This window comes from Cyprinodon tularosa, unplaced genomic scaffold (assembly GCF_016077235.1).
Source record: "Cyprinodon tularosa strain WSP-4 unplaced genomic scaffold, ASM1607723v1 ctg329, whole genome shotgun sequence".
Lineage (NCBI taxonomy): Eukaryota > Metazoa > Chordata > Actinopteri > Cyprinodontiformes > Cyprinodontidae > Cyprinodon > Cyprinodon tularosa.
Window position 1 is genome coordinate 673634 of NW_024039040.1, and position 12514 is coordinate 686147.

A 12514-nucleotide genomic window follows, 5' to 3' on the forward strand; every position below is an offset into this window, starting at 1 on the left:
CAACTATTTTCAGAATAAAACCCTCAACACTGGAACTGAGACATTCAGAGACGGTTTAACATTTCTTTACATTTAACTTGTAAAGAAACCTGAACCTACTGTCAACTTCAACACCATTAAGGATTTTTGGAAAAGAAATCTAAAGCTTCTGGAGTTTATGGAGAAACTTGGATAGTTGAGTCTATTTTCCTTAAATGGCTGTGCTGTGATTGGCTAATCAGGTTTTGGCCTGTTAATCTTAAACATATTTGCCTTCAGCTAAGACACTGATGCATCCTTCATCCAGCCACATTCCATTTGTCATCTTATACATTATGCTGTCTTTAAGGCTATATTAATACCATATCAATCTATTTAATCTGTTGTGAAAAGGTTTAATAAACTAACATTTTACCTACATCCATAAATATTTTGAAATTACACATGTTAAAGGGTCCAAGGTGTGATTTAAGTAATAAACCTGCAAATTCTGTAGGCACATAATATATATTGGCTTGTTGGAAAGATCTTGATCACCATTGATATAAAGACAGTTAAGTTTTGGTGATGCCAATGTTCACAAGCAGTTATTAACTGTATGATGAAGAAATAGAATTTAAAAAGGATGTTGATATATAATAGCTAATATAATCGGAGCAATTTTAGTATCTCCATTAAATGTTTTCCTGATTATTTCAGTGTCAAGTGAAAAATTTTAGTGAGGTTCAATATCAGCAATAAGCTTGGTTGACCTGACAAACCCTTCCAAACCAACTTGGCAGGGTCACTTTTTCACCCTGTGTCTCTGGCTGAAAAAAGGACAGTAACCGACTGACTTTAATAATCAATAAAAAAGGTTATGGACGGTCAATGTGTGTGTTACTGCTGAAATTCGAATCAGTCATTCATTTTTAAATATGAGCAGACAATATCAGATCCTTGTCACTTTGATGTTCTTAAAAATATTTTTGGTTCCAACAACCTCCACTGATCCATTGCTATTCATTGGAGGTAGGACCACTCCTTAATTTTTGTCGTTCAACTAATAAGAGGATATAAGCGTGTGGAAAATACAGTATGAATGTATTGCTTCATTTAGAGATTAAACAGCTTCTGCAAAAATGTAATATGCATCCACATGTTTAAAACATTTAATGTGAATTAGAATATTTTCTGATCCCCTGCTGGTTAACAATTTTGCAAACTGTACTAAAGAAATATTTATTTTCTACTATGAGGAGAACTCGGCTTGTTTTTCAATTAGCCTGTTCAGAAAAAAAAAATGTAAGAACAGAAGACACTGCTTTAGCTTCCGACATGTTTTCTACTGAGCACTCTGAGGAGTGAAATTGCTCCCCATCCCGACCCTAATTGTTTATGCAGAATCTTTTGTTCAGTTACATGATGAAAGAGGATGAAATGCAGCTGCAGCATTTAGGCTGGCCTTTACTGCCCCCTGTAGGACCATTATAACACCAGCACCTTATCAAAAAGGAAGTTCTTTTTACATTAACAAACATATTTCATAACATAATTAGGTCTTTTTTCTATATTAAATCACAATATCCCTCACTAAACACAATTTGGTAAAATATTACATTTTAACTCCCTTTCTCCAAAGTACCGGATTTAATTAAGATTTCTGCAATGAAACTAAAAGAAAAACAGCAATATTAGGATCAGGGATTTTGTGGATTTTCATTACAGTTGTTTACTAAACATTTATGTGTGTTTTTTAAGCAATTTTTGTCAAAATGTATTTTAAAAAATAAGGTTTCCAGCCTTGAGTCATTGTTTTATGAATTTACTTGTAGAAAAAACTTGGATTAATTCTCTTGTAGATTCACATCATAACAGCCTAAATTAACAACACAGCTCTAAAGAGACATGAACACAGCATTTATCTTTGTTAAATTGTTAGACTCATACAGTTACGTTCAGGAAAAGCCGTTTAGAAAATCCGGTTTTTTGTTTTAAATCAAGCCTTTAACCATATCTAAAAAAAAAAAAAAAAAAAAAAAAAAAAAAAAAAAAAAAAAAAAAAAAAAAAAACTGTAAATTTAGAACTGTAAATTTACAGTCATTTTTACTTTTTTTCAAGGCTGCACTTTTAAAGATGAAATTGTCCAGTGAGCTGTGTCCAAACGAAATTTCTTTTTGTTTTGCACTTGTGTAAACAAAATGACAAATAAAATAAAAGTCTAATCTCCATTTTACAGAGAAACAGACAATCTGTCTATAATGTAAGCAAGTATATTGTCATCTTTCTATTTTTTAATTGATGATGCTTAATTTCCATGATAAATAATCAAAATCTACCACAATTTGAACCAGCAGTAATCACAAGAAACCAAACCTTCAAGTTAAGTCTTTGGAAAAAACCTGCTAGCCAAAATATGTTTGAAGTTTGGAAAAAGTCAACCAGGAACTTTGCAAAGTATGAAACAACTGATTTTATAAAATGCAAACAAATATCTGGTAAAGATTACCAGAACCTCTATTAGAAATGACAACAGAATCAACTTATTTTAAATAACCGATGAACAGAAGATTCCAGCAATTGGGGAACAACTTTATTTACCAAACCTTTAGACAGCAACGCGAATAAACAAAGCCTTAATAGGAAATCTCTTTACCTGAGGTCCTGGAGGAGAGGAAATGTCCTATTTCAGTGCCCATTTTATACAAATGCCAGTAATTACAAGTGTTATTTTAGACTTACTGATACTTTTCTTTATTTTAGCTGCATGTTACCATGTTTAGACCTGATGTTTTAAACAAAAGTATGTTTAGGCTTGTTGCCTTCAGTGTCATGATGAAAACGACAAGGCAACACATACTGGTCAGCTAATAAGCCTGTGTATTTATGTTTCATTTATTTTGGTTGTGGTTTCATGAGTTTTCTTTCATTTGCCATTACAATTAAGCACATCTCAATGTACATTGAAAACAACTCTTTATTTATGGATTAGGGTTAAAATTAGAGGTACAGTGTGTACAGGGTTACTGACATAAATGGTATATATTATTTATATTTATTCTATTCATTATCACATTAAAAGCTCAATCTCTGTGTCAGCCTTGCCTTAGAAAACTAATAAATTAGTATTCCTAAAATTATCAATGTAATTTAGACATTATGTCATTATGAAGACGACTGATTTGAAACACTTGAAATTTTTTCTTTGCAGACTCGCATTTTCTTCTGCCCTCGGCCATGTTTGTTTTGGTTAGAGTGCCCCAAACTGGGGTACGAATCACCAGGACAACAGAGGTAATCAATGTTCAGAAAGTCTGATATTAGGGTTAAATGTGTATTTGTGAAAATAATCAATACTCATAGATGTAAAGTCTCCCATTTTGGCCCGGAACCGTATTTTAACTCTCTTTCAAGCTGTCCTCCCCTGCTGTATTAGCAGTTCCCAGTGAATTTAATAATGTTATTTTAAAATAACATTATCTGCTTACTAAACTGAACTGTTGCTACCATAGCGAGTCAAAATCTGATAACCTATTTGTAGTTTGCACTTGGTTGGCGAGCTGTTATTTTAGGCTTCTTGTGCTACTGTCTTAAAATATTATGAATAATGGAGCTTGGCTCAGATAGTCGGACAGATCATAGAGGATTTTGTAAAATTTCCCTTTTATAATATCAAATCCAACACTTTACATGTAAGAAATTTTTTTTATTTCTTTTAGTGAATTGGAGTCATGTGAAGCCATTGTCATGAGAAAAAAAATTAGGGAGATAAATTCGTACATCTACAGTATATAAGATAATACAAGTGCTGTATTAAGGTAAGGTGTTAGGTCTAGCTTGAGGTTAAGGTTAGGTATGAGCCCATAAGTGTTAGGTTTAGGATAAGGGTCACAGTTAAGCTGTGGGAATGGGTGAGAAATGAATGGAAGTCAATGTAAAGTCCCCACAAGGATAGAAAAGAAGGCTTATTTTGTGTGTGCTCCTGTTTTAGCATAAAAGTGAGTACCAATTTTAGTTTTTAAACTTGCAAGTGAGAACAATTTTTCAAAGTGGAGACATTTTGGCCGGTCCTTACTAGCTGTTTTGCAAACCGTTAAGTTTAGGGCTAAGGAGTCAATAGGGTTAGGGTCAGGGTGATGTATGCATTGGTAATGGTAAGGTTTAGGGTCTTTTTTAGGGTTAGGGTATAGAAAGGGTAGCCTGGGTGCCATTCCGAACTTAGTCCCGCCCACAACGTTTGAGTTTGGGAAGTTCGGTCTGGCATTGCTCAATATTAGCGCGAGTATGCTGGCACAAAATCTGGCGGGCCAATCAAATTGTCAGGGCGGGCTTTATTCGATGATGGACAGATGATCAACAGTAACATAATCAACCACGTCACCAAAGTGCGCTTGGGTGACAACAACAATGGCTGCCGCTGGAGAGTTGAGGTGAGTAGATTCTGCTATTAGGTCTGTTCTAGAAGATATCGACAGCAAATTAAATTTTAAAAGAGGAACAGAGAAACGCGATCAAGGCTCATCTTCTTATTCTAGGCGTGCAACTGCACGCTTTGATATTTGTTGACAACAACTGTGCGTCGCTTAACATACGCCACGCACTCCGTTGCTCTTATTGGTTGTAGGTCGATCCAATTGAGTGCAGAGGCATTTTTTTTCCTGGTTCGTTCAAAACACGCCCCATAATCACAGCTCTATGGAGCAGTATCAGACTCATATTCTGACTAGAATTGAGTAGGACTACGTCAGGCTATAGAAAGGGTTAAAAATAACTGAAAATCAAGGGAAGTCAATTGGAGACAACATATGGTCCTCACTTCATATAGCAAGATGATTGTTTGTGTTTGTGTGCTCTTGTTTTTAAGACATGGGGGGCTCATTTTCAGGGATAATGGGATGTTGTGAGGTTCAGTAGATCCTTATAGGAACAAATGCATTGACCCCACATGGGTTTTTGGGTGAGGAGTCATGTTTAGGAGTAAGGTGTGAGTTGAGTTTAGGTTGGGGTTAGTTATGAACCCGTAATAGTTAGGGTTAGGCTAAGGGTGATGGTGAGGCTGTAGAAATTAATGGAAGTTGATGAAAAGGCACTGCAGAGATAGTGAGAGAAGATGGTGTGGCGTTTGTGTGTGTGAGTGTGCGCGCATACCTCTGCTGGACAGCTTCTCAAGCAAAATGCGGAAACGTTGCACTACAGATGGGGAGACGTCGTAGGTGTAAACCTCCCTCACTGGAACAGAGTGACACCTCCCAAACATCCCATCTGTGAACACAGAAATAGAGTCAATCAGAGAGTCCTACGCACATCTATTTTAGCCAATTTCAGATACATTTCCCCCAATTAGACCTTAGAAGATGTATTTATGAATGTTAAAACTTGTATTTCTCACTTCCCAAGCTCGCTTTTCATATGAATGATGTATTCATGTATCCCAATAAATAAACTAGAACTGAGTCTAAAAAGCATTAAAGATGAAACTAGTTGGAAAAATCAGTTTATTAATTTAGAACCGAGAACTAGGATGCTGAGGGTGTCCAGAGGTACCTTATAGTTTGTGGCATTAGTCTGAATCTTAAAAATATCTATCAAAAAGAAAAAATAAAGAAAAAAAAATTTCATAACAGCAGCTAATGGAAGAGTTTCTAGAGAGAAGGCAGTCCTAAAAAATGGTTTTGAGTTTGGACTTAAACAAAGAGAGTTTCAATTAGGGCTGAAACAATTAATCGGATTAATTGATTATTGAAAAAATTGTCAACTGAATAATCTATTAATCGTTAACTGGAGTATAGAGACTCTAAAATATGCCTTTAGCCAACAGAGCATCCCACTTAGAGCAGTAATTATACCTAGATTGTAAAATATATATAAATATTTTGCATTTAAGATAAAAAAAACAACGTATATATATTCGTCATTGCTCTTTCCCTAACTCTTTCCCAGGTGAAACCTTTTAGTTTCACCTGGTTTAATTTTGTAAAACTCTCCTTTAAGGAACCTTTGGCTATCCAATTATTAATCGATTAACTGAAAACATAATCAACGGATTAATCGATTTGCAAAATAATCGTTAGTTGCAGCCCTAGTTCAATGTATGCGATATGTGGCAGGAGTGAGGGGACTGAGTAGATGATTGATACTGCATAAATGGAGATAAGCAGAACAACTACCGTTATTGATGTGTGAGGAGGACAGCGGGCTATCAAGGATGAAACCCTGACTGTTGACCAGAGGCAAGGAGGTTATTGAATCATCCAGTGAAAGGAAGAAACTGTCACCTTTACATAATTAAGGTTTAGGGTATATATCTTTTCTTTACTCAGTTTAAAATTGGAGGTGAACCAGCATTTTAGGCGTTTTCTGCGTAGCAGCAGAAAGAAATGTGAAATTTACAGAAGATATTTCCAAAGGGAAAGAAGATACTGTAAACCATAAAGAGGAGGGGTATCTACAGTGGGCACTGGTTGGAAATGGACACTTCACTCACGCTCCCCGTGTTTCACAAATTGCGTGAAAAACATGTGACTACTATAGCCACTAGGTGGCAGTCTGAGTCCATTTCGGCGTCCCATGAGTCAGGATTAGATAGGTCAATTAGCAAAGTGGGATAGGTGCTATAAGTTCCGGGCTGTTAGTGTAGAGGGTAGAGGGAGTGGTCTGCAGTTCTGAAGGTTGAGGGTTCGATCCCAGCTATGGGCGTATATATTTCAATTTTTTTTAAATCACTTTTTTATTACATTAGACCATAGGGATTATCATTCTACATTTTTATCTTACTGTTTATATAGGTCTATTATATTGCATGCCTTATAGCCACAGTGTTTAGATATTTTTATAATTCTATTTACCCATATTATATGTGTCATGGTCTGGCGGTGTTTGTGAATGAGAGATGGTGCGGCTCGGCTCATGTTCACGTGAAGCAGCAGATATGCAGCCCAGATGTGGAATTACTCTCAGTGAGTTTAAGACTTTATTATCTGCCGCGGGCAGGGGCGTGCACACATAGACACTAGGTGGTGCTAAAGCACTAGGAAGTTTTTTTTTTTTTTTTTATTATTAATATTATTAAGATTTTACTGAAGTCGGTTTTGAAATGATCTTTTAAAAACCTGAGCCATTAAAAACGACTGAAACAATGCCCCGAAATGACCGACCTACTTGCGCACAAACGACCAGCCTCTCTCTCTTCCTTTGTCACGTGAACTCGCTCGGTCGCCCGCAGGGCATGCCAGATGTGCAGCATCATAGCAGTTTTCAGATAGCAGGAACGGTCGCTGACAGGCTGCTTCTCCCGTGCCCCATTAGCCAGGTAATATACAGATCAAGCAGAATCATTTTGTTGGGCATTAAAATGTCTCATTCAGCAGCACCAAACACGCATTTTGCCGACTGGTCACCAGATAAACTAGTTGTCTCCTTGTAAGATGCTATTTTACTTTTTATATTTTGTATCCATATTTTTTATCTTAAGTGTATACATTAGTCTATTTTATTGCATGACGTATACCCACAGTTTTTAGATATTTTTATAATTTTATTTACCTATTCCATATTATATGTTTCATGTTGCACGATTGTACCATAAAAAATTCCTAGTTTGTGAACTCCTTCACTAACAATGGCAATAAACCTGATTCTGATTCTGAAAGTTTTACACTGTAGCCCAAGCCAATGACAGATAACGTGAGGACGACCACATAGGCTACAAATAATTTTGGTAGAGTTTGCAATTGCAAATACGGAAGAGGATTAGGGCCACTGAAAAAAAAAAAAAGTTAACTGATTTTTAAATTTTATTTCAGTTTAGTATGGGAAAAAAGTCAGAATGCTGACTTTAATCTCATAATTCTAACTTTTTTCTCATAATTCTGACTTTTTGCTGAGAATTCTGACTTTTTGCTCAGTATTCTGACTTTAATCTCAGAATTCTGACAATAAAAAAGTCAGAATTCTGACTTTTTTCCCATGTTAAACTGAAATAAAATTTAAAAGTCAGTTAACTTTTTTTTTTTTCAGTGGCCCTAATCCTCTTCTGTACAAATCTATGTGTTAAGACAAACGTTTTCTGTTGTATAGGTTTTGTTAGGCAACATAAATTAACACATTTTGGTCTCTTTATTGTCTTAATTGTATATTGATTTAGTAATTGCAGCACAATACCAAGAAAGGAGGGTTAATCATATTGAAAAATCTTAAAAGCTGTTCACATTTTATTTTTAAGTGGTTTGTGCAGCAGGTATTAAAATAGCTATTATTTTGTAGGCTACCATAAGTCATATCCACGTGACAAGACTTCCAGTCATGTTGCCCTAATAGCCCATTATTTAAACTAATGTGGCATATTTGTTAAAGCTATTATTATTATTATTATTATTATTATTATTATCATTATTATTGTCATGATGGTTATTATTAATATATTGTAGCCAGTCACAGCAGGGAAGCTCTATACCATCAACATATAACAGGACAGGAGATGAGGAAGAGTTCAGGGAAGACACAGAGACAGAAAAAGACCAGGATGAGGGAGAACAGATGGGTGAGGGAAAACAGGGAGATGAGCCAGATGAAAGAAGTATGCTTTAGTCTGTTCTGTTGGTGGTGTGACTTTTTTCCATTGAAAACTCACGTTTAGAGAATGTTACAAATAAAAGTCAAATTTCATTCAACATGCGTTTATTTTTTTTTATAATTAAGTGTTACACGTGCGCTAAAAAGTGCCCTCCCCCCCCTCCTGAGCACCTGCCCCCCAAAATGTCTGTGCACGCCTCTGGCCGTGGGAGTTTGGTCACGTGATCGTGCTGTGCGTTTCCAAAGCGTGGTAAACAACTTTCAGACTAGAGTCTGAGACGGGAGTGGATTTTCACTCCTGTCCCATCCCGCTCCGATTCAGAATGACTCCCGCTGCTCCACCACTCCCATTGTTTTTTTGTTTTTTTTTTAGCTCGGGAGAAAAACTCAGAGCGGAAGCAGTGATGGTTTTTGGGTCGTGTAGTTTTTTTGACTCGCATTATAGTGTAAATAGTGCAACTGGAGAGACTGGAAGGATAAAACTTAATCTGAACACATATTTCCTGTTTGGATGCATAGGGAAGACCAACTACAACTACCTTACAATAAATGGACACATGAATTCAGTAAAGACTTCCACAAAATAGACCAGCTAAAGTCAAATTGTGGGACTTGGCTAAGAGCAGATTAAGGCGAATAAAAAGGGGACAACAGCAACATTTGCTAATGTGGAACAAATAATTACATCCTGCACATGAAAAAGGAAGCAAGGATCTCAGATAGAAATATGTGAGTTAGACACTTTATACTTCAGATTTAAACTCAACACACAGGAGATTATTCTAAAGCATTCTAAATAGGTTTATCTAAAGTATAAATACCAATCTGTCCGATATTCTCAAATATTCATGCAGCTCATAAAGAACTGTGATCTAGGTTTATGAATTAATTTTTTGTTTTCTATGATCTCAACCAAATACATTCTGAGTCATAACTGAATAAGTCTCACACACGTGGAGTAAACTCCATTTATCCGAGTTTGCAACCAGAAGGACTGTAACTGAGAACAAGGCCCATCTTCTTGTGATTCATGGAGCAGATTAGAGCAGATAAAAGATTCACAAGGCTATTCTCAGAAACACAGGCTCTGTTAGGCTGAGGGAGATTGACCAGGGATCATGACCAGGACCTAATGTGGCGACGCCAGGTTAAAAATAGGACACAAAGGATGCAGAACATTAGTGAAAACTCAGTTTTCCACAGCTTATCCAGGTCTGATCATTCAGAGCCTGCTGGGCTCTACACCAGACCTCTGCTTGCTGGTGACAGAGGAGCATTGTCCTGCAGTGTGTGAAAAGCCCAGATTTTCTCTAAGAAGTCCAGATTAATACAAAAAAATATATAAATAAACTAAACTATATCTTTAGTCATTAACCCCCCATTGATATTGGTAAATTTAAACAATGGAAACCTTTTGAAATGTCAATAAAATGATATTTAGTCATATTTGTATTAATCTCATTTTGTATTAATATTTTAAATATATATATATATATATATTTTAAATCTTTTGTCAGTATATTCATATGTTCTTTTAAATTATAAACTGCATATTTTTCATTTAAATTTCTTAAAAAAAAAAAAAAAACAGCTATTCAAATCAAAGGACAATTTCTAAACTCTGCTTAAACGTGCCCATTTTAAACAATATGGGGGAAAAAAAGAGTTTTAGGACAAAAAAACCCTAAAAGCAAACAAATGCCCAGCTCAAGGTGTGTGCATCTAGGTTTTGAAAGGAAAGAATCTTATTCTAGGGGCTTTTTAGTTCAAAAGAGTGCAAGTTTTCATGCTGATAATTAGCAGTAAGCAGAAGTTGCGCGCACAGCACCCAGCTCCGGGTTGCAGAGCCCAGGTTGAAGGTTATCCAGAATATTTTGAGTCAGTGAGTCGATGCAATAAGCAGGTTTTCCTTAAGTAGAAAACTTTGACCCAATCTGACATGATTTGGTTAAATTTTCTGTGTAATTGTCTCTGTGAGATCACATGTTGTGAATTGTTTATATACATAAACCCAATTGAATTTAATTGAAATGTAATTATTGCTCGCCCAAACTCCCACAAAAGCTCAAGCTCCTCCCCCCACAGCAAACTGGAATTTTACATATCCAGAACCAGTTTAAATCCTGGTTTATACTCAACACATGGAACAATACATCTCAAAAGTGACACAGTCACCATCAAGGGGTGTGGTTGTGCACCTCCAGATTTCTGTATCTCAGCGCAGACAGGGTTCGCGCTGCTTAAACGAGAATAAATGAGATACTGATTTTTCACACAAATACATCAATGCTTTTAAACAGAAGACCTTAAAAAAGGCAGAAATGTGAGGTTTATTTTCGATTTTATAAATTAATTAGAGTCCAATACTTTCCTGTTCTTATACTTTTAACAAAGAATTTTTAATTTGAACTAGTCAATATCAGAGCTAATATCTGATTGAGGCATTAGACAGGTGCATCTCTACTAAAAATGACAAAGAATCAAATTGTTCTTTCATAATTATGATTGTTTTGTTTTTTTAGAAGTTCCTTTAAAGCTCATATTTTCTGTGTGGAATTAATTTATTCAAATTTCACAACAGACTGACACAAACAATACCAGTAATATATATTTTACATCCTTTGTCCTTATCATGTTTAAAACTTTATTTCTAAACCATTTGCATAAGTTCTATATTTTCTTTTAATTTAAAACTTGTAATAGGATTTAAATTTAAATTCACATTGTGGCTAGTTGTCACAAATTTAAAGTGAGCTTTTTCACAAAGGATGGGTAACATTTGCAGTTCTTTACAGGTTTCATACCGCTTGACATGGACCAGAAATAGCCCAGTGAATAGTAAAAGTTTTAGATGCCTGTACAGCATGATCATTTGTTTACACACAGAAATGGAGCATTAGGAACTGATGCAGCTCATGTTTTAGAGAAAACATGCAACAGGTCACAGGTGGATGATGAGCCAGTAAAGCCTCTCTCCCCTCCATTTGTTGGCATGGCAACTCCCACTGCAGGACTCGTTGACCCTCTCAGCTAATCGAGGCTGTGCAGATGAAGTGAGGAGAATCAAAGCCGCTTTTGTTTTCGAAACAACATCCAGTGTGGATTGGGGCTTTTACAGCCCAGTCACCCTTCATTTGCTTAAATATTTATCACATTTCTATCCCTTTATAATCAGGTCAGACTCAGTTTTGGTGATGACACTTCACATCTTTTTAGTTTATTGTGCAGATGAACTACATGCAGTAGCACAAAGTGTTTGTCTCAAAGCCACTTTTACTGTTTTGCTGAACAAATATCTGAAAATGAAATCTACTGTTATTTTATAGAAAGGTTTAAAGGTATCATCTATTCCAATCCAAATTGCCTCACATAAAGAGGCAAACAACATATCAGTTTTTTGATTAAAGAACCTGAAGGTAATATTTGGCTACAACCCAAGACACGAACAGGTTGGTCTTTGCCAACAGCGATCCAGAGAGCTGCAGAACCATCCCACCTGTGTTCACAAAGCAAGTAAACACAGGCTGGAAAAAAAAAAAACTGAACTCTAAACCTAGAAGGAAAAGAAAATGTCAGCTATGACTGATGTGTCAAATAATGTCTATATTGTTTGAGGGTGAAAGTAAAAGAAGTTTGAAAAAGGGACCAGTATGAAGTATTTCTTTTGCACAATACTACTGTATGCATGTATGGAAGAAGAAATCTTTATAAGAGAACAGAGATGGATTGTTCTAAACATGAATGCATTTTGCTTCAAGCTGCCTCGTTTTCGGTTTGTGGGCTTTTGAGCTGCTCCTAAATATATTTAGAACATTGCACAGTGATGCTTGGTCTGAAAAAGGTTTCTTTGAGACAGAGAAAGAGAATTTGATAGAGAGACAAGGCACACAAGCAAAGTCAGCATATAATTAAGGAGAAATGATTAAAAAAAATAGAGTTCAATATAATAATAAGGATATGTAAACCAAAGCCAAACAATAAATC

At 35.8% G+C, this 12514-nt stretch overlaps 1 protein-coding gene across 1 annotated transcript in view; it reads right to left on the bottom strand.

Moving 5' to 3' along the window:
* LOC119788871 (receptor-type tyrosine-protein phosphatase N2-like) overlaps window positions 1-12514 on the bottom strand; it is a 299019-nt gene that overhangs the window by 249057 nt on the left and 37448 nt on the right. The window contains exon 3 of the mRNA XM_038293569.1: window positions 5108-5221. Within this exon, the coding sequence (XP_038149497.1) occupies window positions 5108-5221 (114 nt within the window). The remainder of the gene's footprint in view (window positions 1-5107; window positions 5222-12514) is intronic.